At 61.8% G+C, this 18,882-nt stretch overlaps 1 protein-coding gene across 2 annotated transcripts; it reads right to left on the reverse strand.

Annotated features, from left to right (window-relative positions):
* Positions 1-8,449: 8,449 nt before the first annotated feature.
* On the reverse strand, positions 8,450-18,300 carry TPRA1 (transmembrane protein adipocyte associated 1). Of its 2 annotated transcripts, none has more exons than XM_082847798.1 (11): positions 18,095-18,300; positions 13,566-13,695; positions 13,204-13,336; positions 11,922-12,008; positions 11,762-11,834; positions 11,587-11,666; positions 11,025-11,135; positions 10,864-10,924; positions 10,617-10,719; positions 10,450-10,530; positions 8,450-9,101 (listed from the first exon to the last, which is right to left on the reverse strand). In XM_082847798.1, exons 2-11 carry the CDS (start codon positions 13,676-13,678, stop codon positions 8,858-8,860), a joined length of 1,086 nt encoding a protein of 361 aa, XP_082703924.1. In that variant the 5' UTR covers positions 13,679-13,695; positions 18,095-18,300; the 3' UTR covers positions 8,450-8,857. The 2 variants fall into 2 exon arrangements, with proteins under 2 accessions (XP_082703924.1, XP_082703925.1); XM_082847799.1 differs by lacking the exon at positions 18,095-18,300 and adding an exon at positions 14,300-14,379.
* Between the last annotated feature and the right edge of the window lie 582 nt (positions 18,301-18,882).

Consider the following 18,882-nt stretch of genomic DNA (forward strand, 5'->3'; position numbering starts at 1 on the left):
GATGGCCCACCTCTGCCCTCTGGGCATCCACCGTCTATCAGTGCTCTGCTCACATCCCTTCATTCCGCGAGAGGGAACTTAGGATGAGGGTATTTTGATCACTTAAGGGATCATTTCGTTCATTCATTCATTCAACCGATACATAGTGACCACTTACCAAGGACAGGGCCTTGTGTCAGGGCCCCCAACAGAGATCGCAGTCACCACATACCATCACAAGTAGATTCAGCCCTACAAAGGCAGTGCGTGAAGGAGAGGCAGCATCATACAGTGGTGGAAAGCACAGGCCTGAGCCCCATCGCCTGGATGAGAACCACAGCTCCACCACTTTCCAGTGGCAGGAGCTTGGCCAGGTCACCAAACCTCTGAGCCTCAGTTTTATCGTCTGTAAAATAGGGACAATAATAGCCGCTGGGGAATTCAATGTCTCAAGGATTAAGGGGGCCACTGGAGGGGCAGGACCTTCCAGCAGCCTGGCGCACGGGGCAGGAGCTACACACGTGGCTCTTCTGCAGACACCTGAGTGCAGCCTAAATAAATAAATAAATAAAGATGACAGTACTGAATGTGCGCTAAAATTCCAAATAAAACGTTTTCAAATATGTAAATGAATCCTGAGCTGGGTCTTTTTTTTTTTCAATTTATTTATTTATCTTTGGTCGTGTTGGGTCTTTGTTGCTGCGTGCGGGCTTTCTCTAGTTGTGGCAAGCGGGGGCTATTCTTCACTGAGGTGCGCGGGCTTCTCATTGCGGTGGCTTCTCTTGTTGCGGAGCACGGGCTCTAGGCACGTGGGCTCAGTAGTTGTGGCTCGCGGGCTCTGGAGCACAGGCTCAGTAGTCGTGGCGCATGGGCTTAGTTGCTCCGCAGCATGTGGGATCTTCCCAGACCAGGGCTCGAACCCGTGTCCCCTGCATTGGCAGGAGGATTCTTTCTTTTTTTTTTTTTTAACATCTTTATTGGAGTATAATTGCTTTACGATGGTGTGTTCGTTTCTGCTTTACAACAAAGTGAATCAGTTATACGTATACATATGTTCCCATATCTCTTCCCTCTTGCGTCTCCCTCCCTCCCACCCTCCCTATCCCACCCCTCCAGGCGGTCCCAAAGCACCGAGCTGATCTCCCTGTGCTGTGCGGCTGCTTCCCACGCAGGAGGATTCTTAACCGCTGTGCCACCAGGGAAGCCCGAGCTGGGCCTTTTACACCCATATATCAGGTGTCATGCCTGAGAGGGCTAAACACAGCGCCTGACTGAGACTTTGTTTCCCGGACCAGGGCTTTGGGTTGTTGACGTTGTTGGCGGGTGAGCCCCGGCGGGAGGGGCAGCGAGAAGGGCGAGCGCGTGGAGGCCGCTGATTCTGGTGTCGGGTGGGAAGTTCCCAGGCCACGTCGCCAAGCTGAATTAGAGCTCACAGCTGGAGCCAGAATAACAGCCCATACAATTCCTGATGAATTTAACTCAATGGCTGTAAAGCAAGATGACTCAGTAACCATAAACATTCAGAGCCACGAGCCATCTCCTTCCGTCCGTGTCTGGCAGCTTAGCGCTGGGAAGCTCAGAGTCACAGGGGCCCACAGACCCGGGTGCTGGAGCCCAGCCAGGGAGGTAGGCTCCAGGTGAGGCAGGTGAGGAGGGCGGGGCCTCTGGGAGCTGGGGGCGGGACGGGGGAGGGCACAGAGGGACAGAATCGGAGCTGCATTTTTAAAGAGCCTCTGGCTTCAGCCCGCAGAGGGGATGGGAGGGGTGCGGTGGTCGCGTGGACGGCGCCATAGCTGGAAGTGGAATGCACGGGACCTGGTGACGGGACGGTTGTGGAGGTGAGGGGCGGGCGGTGTCAGGAGGCCCTTCAAGGCCTGGCTCCTGGAGCTGGGGGGCAGGGATGCCCTTTGCAGTGGCGGCAGCGTGCTCTCCTTAGCAGGGCGCCAGCTGGCGTTGGGGAGGGGCATGTCACAGGTGAGCCCACCTCCCAGTTTTCTGGGGAAAAGTCCTGCTCTATACCTAGGGTCCCTGTGTAATTATGATTGTGCCCCCTTTCAAAAGGGTCCCTGTTTTCCTCTGAATAATAAATAAATATAAATAAATAACAAACGGATGAGGAGAAGAGGTTCCTCACAGCGGCAGCAACCTGGCAGCCTGGGGTCCTGAACTGGATTCTTTTGCCAGAAAGGACATGACGGGGACCATCGGCAAAGCGTGTGTGGGGTCTGAGGCTTGGACGGTGCTGTCGTAGCCGTGTGCTTTCCTGACACGAGTGCTGGCGTAGTGGTCACGCGGGAGGAGTGTCCGTTTGAGGGAAATACACAAACAAGCGTCCGTGCCGCTGGGCATCGTGTCGCCCGTGGCTCTCAGATGGTCCAGGGAAAGAAGTCCTCTGTTCCTTTTCCGTGCGTCTGCACCTGAGACTCGGCGGGTAAAGGTCGCTCTTGGGAGCAGAGTCTGACCCGCACCAGGCTCCCTGCCTCTGCACCCCCCGCCCCGCCCCAAGCCTCCAAAAGGATTCCCTGCTCAGATGCTCGGTGTGCCCAGCGGGACAGGATCAGAGAGGTCAGGTCTGTGACACGCCTTCAGCGCCCCCCAGCGGCCGAGGGGTCAGGCTGCGGCTGTTCTGAGAAGTGCCGAGAATTCCAGGCGCACGAACGTCCTCTGGGCACGCCGCGCCCCCCCCCCCCCCCCCCCCCCCCCGGCAGGGCCGGTCAGCACATCTCCGGCAGCCACGCGTGCTATCACTGTGCCACCGGCGCCCCAGGAAGTGGGGAGGAGCCACGCAGCTGCCACTGCCCCGTCGGGCCCCGCCCTGGGGTCCAGTCCGTGGGTCTGTCCCACGTCCTGAGCTGCTTGGTCTCAGGACTTCTTTACACTCAGAACCATTGAGGGGGGCTTCCCTGGTGGCGCAGTGGTTGAGAGTCCGCCTGCCGATGCAGGGGACACGGGTTCGTGCCCCGGTCCGGGAAGATCCCACGTGCCGCGGAGCGGCTGGGCCCGTGAGCCATGGCCGCTGAGCCTGCGCATCTGGAGCCTGTGCTCCGCAACGGGAGAGGCCACAGCAGTGAGAGGCCCGCGTACCGCAAAAAAAAAAAAAAAAAAAAAAACCATTGAGGGCCTCGAAGAGCTTTTGTGGCTTGGAGTTTGGTCTACCAACATTTACATATTCGAAATTATATACTCAAAGTTTAATTTCAATAACAACCAAAGCACACGTGCCTTTGGCCGTCAGAGCTATGACATTACCACACGCTGGTCTGGAAAATTCTACGGTGCACTCGTGAGAGGATGAGAAAGGCTGGAACATCTCACACTACTACGAAGATGGCTTTGACCTCAGGGACCCCTAGAAGGGTCTCAGAAGCCCTGAGGGGTGAGGACCCCAGTGTGAGAGCCCCTGGCCTGTGCCCTGATCGCCACCATCGACCATCAGGAGAAGTTTGGAGCTGCAGACGCGGACGCCTGTAACCCCAGCAGCTCCGTCCTCTGGATCCGCCCGAGAGCCCCTCGAGGGCACGTGGGAACCAGTCAGAGGTGGGATGTGCATCGGGTTGCCGCTCGCTTTCACGGTTTGGAAACAACCTGAAAGACAGAATTGACAAGTGGACGACGCTCTGTTTACACAGCGGAGTGCTGTAGGAAGTGTCGACATAGGAGAAGTCCCCCACACAAAACTGAGTGAAAAAATCAAGTCGGGGAAGAAGAGCTCAGAATGAAGCCGGTTGATTGACTCAAAGCACATTGTCTGCGGACACACATACGTGTGCCGTGGGGATAAACACGAAGTTCAAGATGGCGGGAAAGTGGTTACCTGGGGGTTGGGGCAGAGTCAGGAGGGAGGCTACACGGGGGCTTTCGCTGTATCCGTGATGCTCAATTCATAAAGTTGTTTTCAAAACACCATCCAGGAACTGTGGGGAAATGGAAAACAGACGAGCTGGCGGTGCGTCACCAGCTACCGCTGGTCTTTGTGTCCCGGGGTACGTGGCGGAGACCGCCAGCTGCCTCCCTGACACCCCTTTTCTTTCTTTCTCACTGATCTATTGGGGGCAGCACGTACCAGCTCAGAAAAGAAAAGGAAACCCTGCCGCGTTCAGCCTCCCTCGCGGCACGGCGGCCACCAGGGCACACGGCGGCCATTCAGCGCAGCCTGTGGGAAGCTCCCCGGGCACAGGGGACAGTGGCAGCCCTGGCTCCCCTCCCCCACCTCTTCCCGCCCATGGGCCCCCTGTGTTTATGAGGAGGATGAGAGCCAGAGTTTGGAAGGGGAAGAGCAGGAATGTTCCGGAAGGCCACCCTCACCGGGGCTGTTGGATGACTCCGGGGGGGGTGCTACCACCCATGCCAGGCTGACCAACTCGGGGCAGCCCCCGGCCCCCGTCCCGCGCAGGCCCGGCCCCAGGAGGACCGTGTCTTCAGGGCCGCTCTCCAATCTTCCCGATTCGACCCCGGCCAAGTGGAACTGATGCTGCGTCCGGGGGCCTCCTGAGAGCAGCCCAGCTTTAAACGCTCTTCACGGTGGGTGGTGATTGGGTCTTGATTTGCTGAATGATTCGGCTGAGTCACCACCTGCAAACAATATGAGAAATAAAACGCTGGCCACGCTCGGGCGCCCAGCGCAGCCCCTGCTCCCGGGGCCGACGACACGGGCCGCTCCCCGCAGGCGGCTCCGGCACCCCGGGAGGTCCTGCCTGGAAGGGAGCTGCTCGGTCCCAGGCCCTGCACGGGGTGGGCCTGGGGGCTGCATGGAGGCCAAGGAGGCACGGCGGCAGCACGTTCCACTGGGGGATCCGCCCGCGAGGGGCCTGCTAGGGTCACAGGTGGGGAACAGCGGAGCTGCACCGGGAGCCGCTGGGGCGGCGCGCGGCCGAACGGACCCAGCGCTGCCACAAACACCAGGGGCTCCCTTTACCCCCAGGCAGCCCGCTGGGTGTCCTCTGCACCGCCCCCCAGACTGGCCTGGCGTGGCTACACAGCCTCCTCGCCTTGGTCTGATGGCCCCAGCAGCAAGGCTCGGAGCCCGTCTCCTGAGGGAGGTGCGTCTGTGAGCCTGGGCAGCAGGCCCAGGGCTGGAGGCCTGGGGTCAGATGGCATCCGCCTCTGGTGGCCGTGTGACCTCTGTCCCTCTGCTGCTGCGTCTGTAAAGGGGGCATTGTGTCAGTGTAGGGTCCGGAACACAGGACCTCGGGATGTGACCGTATGTGGAAACGGGGGCGTTTAAGGAGTCGTTAAATGTAAATGGGGCCATCAGGGTGGGCCGTAATCCAATCTGTGTCCTTGTGGGCGCAGGGACCCCAGGGATGTGCACACACAGGGGACATGGCCAGCACGCCCAGGACAGAAGCCTTGGGAAAAGCCAGCCCTCGATCTTGGAGGTCCAGCCTCTACAACTGTAAGCAGCAGATGTCTGGTTCAAGCCCCTCCCTGCGCCCATGGGATCCATTACAGCAGCGGAGCAGACACATACACCGTGGTCCTGGTCGCCCTGTCACCTCCAGGGCTCCTGGCCACAGGACCTGCAGGTTTCAGAGCTGCCCTGTGTCAGAGCCACACCCGGGCTGCGGGACCCTCTGCAGCAGCGGAGCGCTCTGGGCCCTACACCCGCAGGGGGGCCATCTTATCTGCAGTCTGGCCTCACCCGTGCCTGGTCCCCAGGGCTCGGGAAGGACTCACTCCAAAGGGAATCCCACCTGTGTCTTCCCACAAGCCCCTGCTCCCTCTGTAGCCCAAGGCATCTGGAAACAAAGTCAGAGGTCGTTCACCAGCTGCAGGCTCCCTCAACAAGTAAGCCCAGGCCCAAACTCCCTCTGATGGGGAGGGAGAATGGTGGGCTCAGGAAGGAAAAGTCACAAATTGGTGTCTGGAAATATCCTGTCTCCCTCATGTGACGCCTTGGGGGACACTTTCGGATTTTCACGTGTTTCCCTTAGGATCGGGATTGCCGTAAACAGGGTAGTCTTCCGTGTATGAGAATTCTGTTCTATCGTGTAGTAGCGCTGTGCTGGTGTGGCAGCGCCATCGTCATTAGGGACAGGGCTCGTTTTGTCTTTCTGTTTGACCATCCTTGTTGACTAGCTTCCCAAAGTCGCCTCATCACCCAGGCTGGCTGCTGGAGTCAGTCATCACGTCTGCATTCCAGGAAGCAGGAAGGAGAAGGCAGGAGGACAAAGGAGCACATCTCCGAGCTCAGTCAGCTCCCTTTAAGCAGCCTGTGCTGAAGAAAGTCTCATACTACTGCTAACATCCCAACGACCAGGACTTAGTCACCTGAGTGAATGTAAAGGGGCAGGAATGTCACCTTCTATCTGGTGCTTCACTGACCCTCCAAACATCCTGACGCAGTTACTGAGGGAGGGAAAATGAGTATCATGTGGCCACCAGTCACCCACAGCCCTGTGTCCCTGATGAGGAAACTGAGGGTCAGAGAGGCATGATGTCAAGGTCCACAGGCTGTGAACAGGAGGCCGTAAGATTGGAACGTGGAGCCAATATGGTGGACTCGTCATCCAGAGCGCCCCACATCCTGGCCACTCGTCGGCACGAGGTCTGTTCCCACCCAGACGCGGCACACGGGGTGCGGTTCCAGGAGAACAGACATGAGCACGGACTTGTGGAACAACTGAGAATTTGAACAGCACACGGCACTGGTGAGGCTGTGCTCACGGGGGTCAAAACTGGTACAGCCTCTTTGAAGGGTGTGTCGGTTCAGATTAGGTTCGATTATGAGTGAGAGAAGAATCCAAAGTGGTTTAAGAAAGACAGAGGTTTACTTCTCTCTCACATCCAACAGGTCATCCAAAGGAGGAAGTCCAGGGCTGTTAGGGGTGCCCTAGTGTCGGGGACCTCGTCTGCTTCTACCTTGATGCTCTGCCATGAGAGGCTCCCATTCCAAGATCTCCCGATGATTCACGGTGGCTGCTACAACTCCAGCCGTTGCAACCACATCCCGGTTTGCAAGAAAGAAGAGCCGATCCTTTCTCTTCAAGGAAGGTGCACACACACTGACGTCCCACTGGCCAGGCCCTGCAAGGAAGGCTGGAAAATGGAGTCTTTGTTCCAGGCAGCTGTGTATCCAGCTACAAGTCAGGTGTCCTGTGACAGCGGAAGGAAAGGAGAACACGTACTGGGGGACGGCGATTAGTCTCGCCGGAAGACTGCGGGACTAATTAACTCACGAGTGAAGGCTGTGCTCCAGCAATCCCACCTGTGTGAGTTATTTGTAAGGATTTGGGTTGCTGCGTTCTTTGTTGTTGCAAAACGTATTAGGAACCAAGGTCCCTCCCAAGGGGACTGGGTAAATCAATTGCCGCGTATCCAGAACGTTCGCAGCTCTCCCACCTGACGTGGGGTGAGCCCAAGACCAGGTGTTAGCGTGGGAAACGAGCTAGACATTCACGCTCCCAAACTAGGGGTAACATGCATACACGCGTGTGAACACAGGTGCTCCTGGAAGGTTAGGAAGACCCCGGCCTTGCGGTGCTTCTGGGGAGGGGGGCAGGGAGACGGGGTCAGAGCAGCGGAGGGTCCCCCCAGCCTCCACGGTCCACCAGCTGCCCTGCAACGGGCGCCAGGCCTCCTGTGCTGCCCTCTCTACCGAGTCACCACACGGAGCCAACGCAGGCTGCCGCCGTGCCGTCTTAGACGCAGCCCGTCAACGCTGCCGATGGCGAACCCAGCTCTGGATCTGAGGACCCGTTCCTCCCTGTCTGGCCCCCCCACACCTGCCCGGCTCGGAATGCCCCGCTGGCTTCCCTCCCCACCTAACAGGCTTCTGTGAGAGCTGTGGGGTGGCAGCCGGGCCGGGCACGGCGAGGAGCCTGCAAGAGCGCCCTGGCAGCCCCGCGGGCCCCGGAGTCCAGCTCGCTGGCTGTGCCCACGCCTGCTGACAGCCCTGGATCCAGGGAGCCTGGCCGCTGGCCCCCCCAGTCATGAGTGTGTTGGAGCTGGTGCCCTCGGTGCCCTCCTGAGAAAGAAGGTGGGCAGTGGAGGGGGAGCGCGGCCTGGCCCCCAGCCCCCCAGGGCCCCGGGCTTTATTCGGGCCTGCCCCCACTTTTAGCCCATCACATCCATGATTATGGACATCAGTCCCCGCATCCTGCCTCCCGAGGGCCTACTACGTGCCGAGCACCATTCCGGTCCCCAAAAGTAACGCCTGTGGTCGCCGTCGCTCCACCACCGCGTGCCAGCCAGCCACACCTGCTCCCCACTAACCCTTACGAACATCCCTGTGAGACAGGCCTTCTTATCCCCATGTCACAGATGCGGAAACGGAAGCTGCAGGAGGGGAATGCTGCCCGGGATAAGAGAGCGCGAGGGGCAGACAGGACAGCGCACAGGAACCACGGTTCCTTCCACGGCCGTCCCCTCTGCTCCAACGGGGCCTCGCAGCAGGTACGCCAGGCTCCCAGTGCAGACGGGCACCCCGGCCCCGGTATCCCCGCACAGCCTTCGCGTCAACACCTTCTGCTCCTTTTCCTTTTTATTAGAAAACAGATCAAGAAAATATACACACTTCAGCCCATCCGCCAGAGTGGGCTTTGGGGGGGGCGGGCGGAGGCTCAGGGGGATCAGAGCAGTCCTGGGGGCCCAGGCCGCAGGGAGCTGCCCTCGGCCAGCCTAGCCAGGCCTGGCCCTGGGATGTCAGAGTCGGGGCCGAGTCGCCGAGCAAGGCGAGGGCAGGTGGAGGGGGAGGCGGCCCCCAGCTGAAGCAGAGGTGGCCGCAGGCAAGTGGGGGACAGAGGGTGGGACAGGGCCTGCACGGGGCCGCTGCCCACGCATGGGCCTGACCCCTTGTCCTCCTCTGCCGGGGGCTCTGCACTCCCCAGCCGGCCCTCCACAGGCCCCCAGGCCCTCCCGCCCTCCCGGGGCAGCCAGGCTAGGTGTTGATGGCCTTCCAGCGCTCACTGTCCGTGCTGTTGACGCTGCCCGTGTGGCAAGGCATGGAAGCCACATCGTCCAGGTAGGCCACCCCCCCGGCCGAGTCGAACTGCGTGCTGGCGGCCACCGCCGCCTCTAGGCCCTCCCGCCGGGCCACCGCATAGGGCTGGGGCAGGTGCACGTCTGGTTCCTCGGTCTCGTCCACTTGGCATTTGTAGGAGAAGAGGATCTTGGGCTCCGAGCTGGGGGGGGAGAAGAGAGGCGGGGGAGCCCCACCGTGGGTCAGGAAAGGCCTTCCTCGCTGGGGCTGGGCAATGAAGCATCAGACGTGGCAAGAAACGTGCTGACGGCCCCCTAACACCCACCCCGCGAGGGCCCCTTCCTTGCTTTGACGTTGGAGTCCGCTGGGACACCGGTATTAAAAACGGCCCTCCTGCTGCTGGCATGGGAGCCTGGCGAGCGCCTGCTTTCTCACCGTAAAATGGGTGGAAGGATTTGGACCCGGGCAAATGATGGGCCTTAAAACAGCACCTGCCCACAGTGTGGGGCAGACGCGGGCCCAGACCCCTGCCCCACAGCACTAACTACTGCCCACCAGGTGCCCGCCTGTCTTCAGTCCTCTGGGTGACTGTCCAGGGAGAAAGCCTCACTCCCCATTTACAAAAAGGAGCCTGAGGCCAGGGAGATGAATCACGTGTGAGGTCACGCACATCAGGGCTGGGAGGATCCAATCTAGTCCTTCTTGCTCCAGAGCTGAGGCACCCCTGCAGCCCCCCCTCAGACCTGGCAGGCAGGGAAGGGGGAGCTGGGGGCAGAACGCCTGCTTCCACCACGTCTGAGTCACAAAAGTGCACCCCACCGCACATTCACAGACACACTGGACTCCCCCCAACACTGCTCCCCACTCCGGTTGCCCCCAGATGGAACACAAGCTCCGCGAGCTCAGGGGTTTGTGTCTGCTTTGTTCCCTGTTGTGTCAGCGGCTACAGCAGGTGCTGAGGAATGAGCTGATCTATCCTTAAATGAAAAACACAGTGCAGATCAGCAGGCATGGCCTGTCTCTCTCGTGAGAAAAGTGCACGTCTTTGTGTGTTGTGTACATAACGTGTTATGTCTGTATTTATATATATCTGCGTGAACCTGTGCGTGCCTGTATGGGTGTGGTATATGCATGCATGTGCATGTGTGCATATAAACGCATATATGTGTACATGTTTATGTGTGTGCACATGCACGTTACACATGTATACATCTGCATACATGTGTGTATGTTTATATCTATAGGGGCGCATGCATATGTGTGCGCGCCCGAGTGTGCACGTATATCCGCACGCACGTGCATGTACACACATGTACCCTGTCCGCCTCCTCAAGCTCCGGCCCCAGCCTGAGCTGCCCCCCAGCCCCGAGCCCAGAGGCTGGGATGCTGCAGTGGCGGCTGCGCATGCCCAAGAGGCAGAAGGCGTGATCCCGACGGCGGCCACGCGGGGGCGCCCGCAGCCTGGAAGCTGGGGGGCGAACAAGCCCAGAGCGCGACCTGGAACCCCGCCCCCCAGTCCCCCTCCCTGCAGCCCCCGCTGGAGGACTCACCCGAAGAAGCCCCGCAGGAAGGCCACGTAGATGAGGGGCGCGAAGAAGCTGAAGTAGAGGAAGGTGGTGGCGTCCACGCAGCTGGGAGGACGGGCAGGTTAGGGTTGCGGCGGAGCGACCGGCCGGCCCCCGCCCCTTCCCGGCCACCCCCGGCCCCGGCCGCTTACCAGAGCCCCTCGATGACGTCTGCGCACAGCAGCGCGCTCCCCAGCCCCTGCAGCAGGTTGAGCAGCGCCAGGATGCCCGCGTACACGTAGAAGCTCCTTCGTGCTGCAGGGTGGGCGCGCATGAGGTCCTGCCCAGGTGTCGGGACCGGACCGGCTCCCTGCTTCCCACCCACCCAGAGCCGTCCGCTCCAGGCCACCGCAAGGCCAACAGCCCACCCCGCGCCCAGCCCCATCCCCAGGCGCTCACAGGGCAGGGAGATGCGCTCCTTCAGTGGGGTCTTGGGGAGCACGACCACCAGAGAGTAGACCTGCGGAGACACTGGCGCTGACCGGGACGCAGGGAGCTCCTGCCCAGTGCTGAGCCCGCTAGCAGGCCGTGCCCGAGGCTCCGGCCACCCCCCAGCTCACCAGGAAGAAGAAGCAGGAGCTGACGAGCCAGAACTGGCGGCCCCCGTGCCCGTAGATGTTGAAGTCCTCAGCCGACAGGTGGGCATCCGGGTACAGGATCTCCAGCGTGCCCTGCAGCGGCGGGCAGGGGAGGGTCTCAGGGGCTCCTGGACCTGGAACGCCCCATCCCTGGGCTCCCCACCACACCAAGCCCCGCTCTGCCTGGCGCTCCGTACCCTGCTCCAGCCAGCTCTCTGGCCACGCCCTGCCCCGCAGCTCCAGCCCTCAGAACAGGCCCGGGGAGGGGCAGCCCCCAAGTAAGAAAGGGGTCTCTGGACGCACGGGTCTCAGTGGGATCTATAGACCTGCACTCTCCCTACCTGGACTGCTTGTTGAAACGGTAGGTTCAACCTACTGGATCGGAACTGGAGAGGCCCAGAACCTGCCTTGTTAACCAGCAGCCCAGGGGATTCCTTAGCTGCATTTAAAGTCTGAGCCACTGCACACTCAACTCTGACTCAGGGCCCGAAGGCAGTGGACGCCCAGCCCCGGTGAGCCCCGGGGCTGCCCTCCCCCACCTCACCTGGGTGACGGAGTAGGCCAGGGCCAGCACCGTGGTGATGGCCAGCACCCGCTTGATGCTCGACTTGCTCTCCAGGTGACCTGGAAGAAACGTGCTGGTCAGTCAGCGGGAGCCAGCCTAGGGAAGCCCCAGCCAGGGAGGGGCAGGGGAGCCCTGGCCGCAGCAGCAGACGCACCAAAGGCGAGGCCCAGGATGACCACGCTCAGCTCGATGGCCAGCAGGAAGAAGCGGGTAATCTCCCACAGGATCTGGACACAGAGCGGGCAGAGCGTCAGCCTGGGGGCCGGTTGCCCCCTCCCAGTGCCCAGCAGCCCTGCCAGCAGGCCCAGCCCCACCTTATCAGCGACAGTCGCAGCATCTGAGGCGCTGACCGTCATGGACACCACGGCCCGGGCGATGCCCACCAGCGCCACCACGAACACCTGGTGAGTGAGAGAGGGGTTGGGGGGTTGGCGTCGGGGGACAAGAGCTCCGGGAATCGCAGGGCCTGCACCCCACACCCCACGTCTGCAGGAGCCCTCAATTCCTCAAGAATGGAAGGATTCCACACTAAACGAGCCGCCTGTGTGGGATGCAGGGAGGCCTGGCCTCCCCTCTGGGCCTTGGCTTCCTGGCTACGCTGACAGCCTGGGAAGGCTTGTTAGGGTGACGTGGTGCAGCCAGCCTGCCGGGTTTTAATCCCAGACCTGCCGCTCGCTGCCTCTGGGACCTGTCTGTGCTGCACCTCATCTACGAAATACAGGGAGACAGCACCCTGGGATCCAGCTGGGACTGTCAGTTTCTCAGTCACTACTACCCCGCCCCCACCCACCCCACCCCACCCCGGGCTTCTGTGAGCTGAAGTTCAGTTTTCTGACACATACGAACAGAAGAGCCCAGATTTGTACACTCTGTCCTTTGTGCCTTGAAAACCATGTCCCATCTCAGGGAGGGTGACACCACTCAGGGCCATGTGCCCACTGTGTGCCGGGCCCCCACGGGGCTGGAGCTCTGCGCAATCTCACTGGGTGCTCACGGGAGCACCGCAAACTAAAGCAGGTCCACGTCACGTCGTGTAGGAGGGCACTGAGGTCCAGAGAGGCCAAGTTGTTGGCCCACGGTCACTCAGCACAGCTGGGGTTCAGAAAGCAGTGGGCTTTTTCCCCAGCCCAGCATCCATTCCCCTTCCCTCTAGTAACCATTCCCCAATTTTCTTCCTGGGACCACCACCCCTCCTCAGTCCATACAGTCTGGCTGAGCTGACCCCACCATCCCAGCTCCAAAGTGTCCCTTTCCCTGCTAGTCACAGAGTCTGGCTCAGGGATGAACAGGGGTTCCAAGGTGGGCCACTCAGAGGGAATTGCAGATCAACACTGCAGCATCAAGAAAGAGGTACCCTTCTGCTGGAGTTGGCAGGGAGGTTAGCTCAGAGCTGCTCTTGGCTACCTCTGATACCTTATGGGGAGAACTCATCTGCGATAAGGCCAGAGGAGAGCAGAGATGCAGAGAGAGAGAGACAGTCCTGCTGACATCAGTTAATGCCCTGGATCCAGCCATACCTGAAGCTGGTTCTTCATTACAAAGACAGCTTAAGCCAGTTGGAGTTGGGTTTTCTGTCACCAACTGGAATGAACTCACCAGGATATAGAAGGTGATAAAAATGGGGCTGGAGGTGACTCGAATCTTGGCCCGAGCAAACGGAAGCTTCCAGAGCAGGAAGATGAAGAACAGCACGTTGGGGACGAGCAGCAAGAGGTCCCAGTACCGGACCCTAGCAGGGGGGTGCAGAAGGCGGCTCACTGCTGGGGTTTTGTCTGCAGCCCACCCGGCTCTCTCTCTCTCTCTCTCTCTCACACACACACACACACACACACCACACACACACACACACACACACACACACACACACACACACACACACACACACACACACACACACACACACACCCGACCCCGGAAACCCCTCGTCACGCAGCCCGGCACGACCGTGCTGGCCTCACCTAGAGGTGCCGATGTCCTCGTAGAGCAGCAGCAGACAGCGGTGCGGCACACTGATGTTGGGCGCTGGGGGCGGGGCCCCGCTGGCCCAGATCTCCTCCTCCGGGGTGTCCATCCCGCCAGCCGCCGGCCCTGGGGGGTGAGAGCCACCACGTGAGCAGCGCAGGGGCTGTGCAGCCCTGGGCCTCTGGTGGGTGGTGGGGGCCAGCAGGTGGGGGGCAGGTGTGGCGCTCCCTCCCGCCCGGGTCGCAACCCAGCCCCTGACAGGGGCCATTCCTCGCTGTCGGCTCTGTGTCGGGGACCGGACGGCGGCAGCAGCACGTCGCAGGGAGCACATGGGCCTGGGCGGCAGCGGGACGTGACAGATGCCAGCGTTTAAAACGATGACTGAACAGACTGGGCTCCTGACCCGGCGCCCCCGTTTCTGGGCCATTCGCGACAGCCCCAGGCGGGAGCAGCCCAAGTGCCCCCGTCAGCAGAACTGACACGTCAGCAGGGCGTCCGCATGGCCGGTGGAACGCCGGCCAGAAATGAGAGTGACTCCTGCTCTGCGGTGACACGGAGGGCCTGGCAGCCGGCCACTGAGCAGAGCCCGGCCAGCTGTGGGCACGCGGCCTGCCCCTACACGGGCACCAGGAGGGACGCCCTGTGGAGGGCCGAGGGCGCGGGGCCAGCCCTGGACCCGGTGGCGGGCACGCTGGCGTGCTCCAGTGTCGCGGTTCATGGAGCCACGCACCTGTGATCCGAGCGATTTTCCATATGGGTTACGCTTCAGTAGATTTAAAGAAATGGAAAAGATGAATCGTTTATGCTGAGAGCGCAGGTCTCCCGTTCAGCAAGGAGCAGCCCAGGACACCTCCTGCAGGGTTTGCAGCGAAGCAACAGGACCCCGTGCTCGTGCTGCTCTCACGTCCCTGGACAGCAGGCCTGCAGGGCAGCACCCCGCGGGCCAAGCTGTGGAACGAGCGCTGCTCTGCCGAAAGTGGGGAGATTCCGAAGCGGGAGGGCCGGGACGTAGGGCTCAGGATCCCCATCCTTCTCTCCCACAGGCCACCCAGCGGCTCTGGGATGGCGTCCCCCCGGCAGCCTGAGGATACACCAAGGACGGGAGGTACTGCAGGGGAGAACGTGTGCCTGACACGGCAGGTCCAAGGAAAGAAGCTGGTTTCCTCCCCGTTCCCGCGCTCTGCACCCTTCCACCGGTGCTGACGCGGCCGAGCACCTGCTATGAGCCGGCAGGTCCAGGTGCCAGGACGCACCTGCCCTCTTGGGGCCCTCATTCTCGGAGGGGAGGCCGACAGCCAGCACGAATACCATCCTTAGAAAGCAAACTTCTCGTAGAGGTAAGTGCTAAGAAGAAAACACAGTCTTGGCCTGTTCAGAGGGCAAAGAGCAGGCTGGGAGAGAGAGGAGAAAGGGCAGGGGCCAGGTCAGCCGGGACCACCGGCGCGGTGAGCTCACTTTAAATGCAACAGGAGGTGTAGGAAGGCGGGCGACGCGGCCCCGCTCCCACGTGGAGAGGCTGCCGTGGAGGGGCAGGGAGACCGAGGAGTGCCCGGCCAGGCCGGCGAGGACAGTGGCCGAACCGGCGGGGGCAGCGGGGGTGGAGTGGAGGGATCCGGGACCCCTTGGGGAGGGCTGGCCAGCAAGACCTGCAGACAGACGCACGTTGGGGTGAGGGAAGACGGCAGGGCAGGCTGAGGCCGGGGCTCTGGCCCGAGCCTCGGGGCGCCCAGCCCCGTGTCCCCGTGACACTGCCCGTCTGCCTCGCTAACAAGGTGCCCCACCGTTGCAGGACCCTCCTTGATGCCCTGCGTTCAGGACAGGGGCCCCTTGCCGGCGCCAGAAGCTGAGCCTCGGCTGCTGTAAGCCAGAGGTTTCGGAGTGGGGGTGGTGTGGCGCAGCGCGGGGCACCTGAGCAGGGCGCAGGGTGCCCATGTGACACAGGATCGGGGCCCAGGGCTGCCTGACGTCCTGCAGGGACCCCACACGGCAGAGAAGCCCGTGGGGATGAATGGGGACAGAAGCAGGAGGGCCGGATAGAGTGGGGAGGGGGGCGGTCAGAGGGCTTCTCTTGGCCTTGCCTGTCCAGCACCCCATTTTCCCATGGGGGCACCTCAGCACCCCAGTCCCCATCCACAGGGTTTAGGTACTGCTGACTCCACCCCTCCACCACTCCAGGGAATGTGCACATTGGAGTCCCACGTGGAAAGAAAGCCAACACAGAGGTGAGACTGATGGAAATAGATCCTGGAGATGGCGCCTTGCAGGAGCCCCTGGATCCAGCCACACCTGAAGGTAGATACCCGCACCCCAGGCCGGACTTTTCAGTTACAGAATCCAACAAGCTCCCTTTCCTGCGTAGGCCGGTCTGACTCCGAGTTGAGTAGACCTTGTTGTGCTTCTGGCTCTGCCAGGTTCTTTCTCCGTGACCTTGGGGGAGTCTTTCCCCTCTCTGGGTGTCACAGGACAAGAACACCGCCGCCCCCCCCCCCCCAACAAGGCTGCTGTAAGGATCAAGCAAGACCAGAGAAGTGAATGTCTACAAAAGGTCACACACAGAAAGGTAGCTGCTGCTCTTCCTCCCGGAGGAGGGGCTGGGGGACGCGCAGCAGGGAAGGATCTGGTTCACGGGTCCAAGCGCCACTTGCTACGGAGTCTGAGGTGAGGAAGGAGAGCGTCAGCTAAGCCCCCTCTACCAAGCCCTGCTAGCTCTGTAATAACTGCAGAGAAGGCTCATGGAGCCCTGCCACCCTGCAGGGAGGTACTTATGTCACCCCCTGCACAGAGCCCGGAGCCGGGCAGCGCAGACTCTCTGTCTCCAGAGCGCAGGCCCCCAACCGGCAACTTGCCAGGGGCCCCTCCTGGGGCCTTGGTGTCTCCACCTGCAGCCGGGTTGGATCCAGAGTGGAGTGTTGGTGAGAAGCAGATTCGGGTCAGGCAGGTCTGGGGGCTGAGAGTCTGCGTCTCGAACACCCTCCCAGCTGGCACTGCTGCTCTGTTGGCCCCAGAACCACACTTGAGCCACACCGGAATTGCCACTATGTGTCAAAGCTCACAAAATCACTGAAGCCATGATAAAAATGGCATTGCACCCTTCCCTGCCCGTGTGCAGTTGAGGCTTTCCACGGGGTCACCTGCTGAGCCACCACACCAGCCTCCAAGAGAGAGGACTGCTGACATCCCATCACACAAAGGGGAAAGAGGCTGAGACAGGTCAGCCTGTGGCCTGTATTCCCCTCTCCCCGCCACAGGTGAGCTCCTGGCCTTGCTGGCAGAAGCCCAAGCAGTGGCAAAGTAAGGGGTGCTCAGGAAAGGGGATGGTGGGAAGGCTGGCTGAGGGCAGGGAAGGGAGGGGTGAAGCCAGACCAGAGGGATGGGGAAGGGAATTCTCAGAGGCCAAGTTCCTGGGATGCCAAGTGCTCTGGGGCACCGTCTGGGGCGTTTCTTCCACCTGGGAAGGACTCTCCTGACCTCACTAACATTCCAGAGGCCTCTTCCCACCCACCTCTCTCCCTCCCTCTGTGGGCAGGATGCCAACTGGCTAGGGTCCTGCGGGCTGGACCTGCGGTGAGACCCTGGACCAGAAGGACCTTCCCCTCTGTGGGCCTCCGCTTTCCCATCTCTCATCTGTGCAGTGGGTCTGACCACCCAGAGCTACTGGATGGGGAACGCTGGGGCAAACAAAACCCTGAGCAGAGAGGCTGCTGCTTAAACGCCCCTCAGGGCTTCCGACCGGAGCTGGTTGATGAGCCTTAAAACCCTGGAACCGAAACAGGGTGAGGAAGACTCCACAGGACAGAGCCAACCCCCTAATCCGCAGCCTTGGGGAGGGGGGAGGTGGACCCTGCCAGGAGCCCCCAGGAGGAAGGACAGCCCTGGGCCTTCAAGGTCCAACCTGGCCTCACCCCTGCCAACTGCCCTGACGATTCCCTTCCACTCTGTAGCCCGTCTTTCAGCCTGTTCTCCAAGCTGCTGTACTGTTCCTACCTCAGGGCCCCGGTGCGTACTCCTTCCCAGCTGCGGCTCACCATTCGGGCCACCTCCTCTGAGAAGCCCTCCCTGACTACCTCTGTTTGTCTGAAGCGGCCCCCGCTGTGTGGTGTTCAGCCCACGCATCTCATGACCCAGCCCCCCAGGACAGCAAACGTTGTGAGTGGACAGATGAATGTCCAGCAGAGTGCGGCCCAGCCCTTCTGGGGAGTGGGAGGACCATCTGGGAGGCCCTCGGCCCCGTCCCTACTGCAGCGTGAGGGCAGGTCACTCCTCGCTCCCTATCCAGTGGACCCCCGCCCTCTCGGGCCCGGGGAGCCGGAAGTGGGACTCGGCCACTCGCAGGGACGTCTTCCCGCACGACCTGGATCGCAGGGTCCGCAAGCCCGGCCTCCCCGGGGACCCAGGACGCCGGCCCTCTGCGCCCCTGCCTGCCTCTGGGCGGGAGGGTCGCTCCCGGCGGCAGGAGCGGCAGGCGGGACGGGGGCCGCCGGGATCAGTTCCCGCAGCTGGGACAGGAGAGGGGTCCCCTCCTTACCTGAGGCCCCGGCCGCCCATCCGCCGCCGGCCGCGGACCCCGCAAGGCCGCGGGACTCGGCCTCCGGCGCTCGGGCCGGGGAGCGTCGCCCAAGAGGCGCGGGCGGCTGGCTCCCGCAGACTGGGTGGGCGGGCGGGCGGGTAGGGAGACGCCGTCGGGCCCGACACCGCGCGGCCCTTCCGACAGCAGTGACCCGGAAGGCTGGCGCGTCCTTTTCGTTCCGCCGAAACTGCAAAACAGCCACTGTCCCTACTTGCGGCACGCAGGCCCGCCCCCAGTCCGCAGCGGCCTATAGGAATGGGGTTACGCAGAAAAGAGGGCGCACGTAGCGGGAGGAGCCAATCAGATCCCCAGGGGGCGGGGCGGCTCGCCAACCTCTTAAAGAGACAGCGCACGGCCCTCTCGGCGGCAAGGGGCCTTGTCTTCAGCTGTCCGCGACCTGCGCGCCCCCCCCCCCCCGCCCGCGACCTTTCTCCCGCAGGCGGCAACCGAGCGTCCGGGGAGGAGCCTCCGCCGCCTGCCTGAGGACCTCTGGTCCCGGGGGACAAGCCCCGCCCGGACCGGCGCGTCCCCCGCGCGCCTGTCCTCGCGGCAGCGGTCGACGCAGTGCTGCGCACCCTCCGCCTCACGGCAGCTCTTCACAACAGCTGTAATTAGTCGCATTTCAGGAGAACCTGAGGCTGAGACGTTAAGTGCTTGACCGAAGCGACAGGACCAGGAAGTGACAAAGCCCAGAACTGGGGTTTGAGCCGCCTCCTCTCACCTCTAACTACAGGCAGCCTCCTCCG

This window comes from Leucopleurus acutus (genome assembly GCF_964270905.1).
Source record: "Leucopleurus acutus genome assembly, chromosome: 10".
In the NCBI taxonomy this organism is placed as follows: domain Eukaryota; kingdom Metazoa; phylum Chordata; class Mammalia; order Artiodactyla; family Delphinidae; genus Leucopleurus; species Leucopleurus acutus.

Coding starts and splice junctions, on each gene's coding strand:
- TPRA1 (XM_082847798.1), bottom strand. CDS start 13,678: ATGGACACCCCGGAGGAGGAGATCTGGGCCAGCGGGGCCCCGCCCCCA. Junction 13,337..13,565: donor GAGGACATCGGCACCTCTAG/GTGAGGCCAGCA, acceptor CCCCCCTGCTAG/GGTCCGGTACTGGGACCTCT. Junction 10,925..11,024: donor GCTCCTGCTTCTTCTTCCTG/GTGAGCTGGGGG, acceptor GTGTCTCCGCAG/GTCTACTCTCTGGTGGTCGT.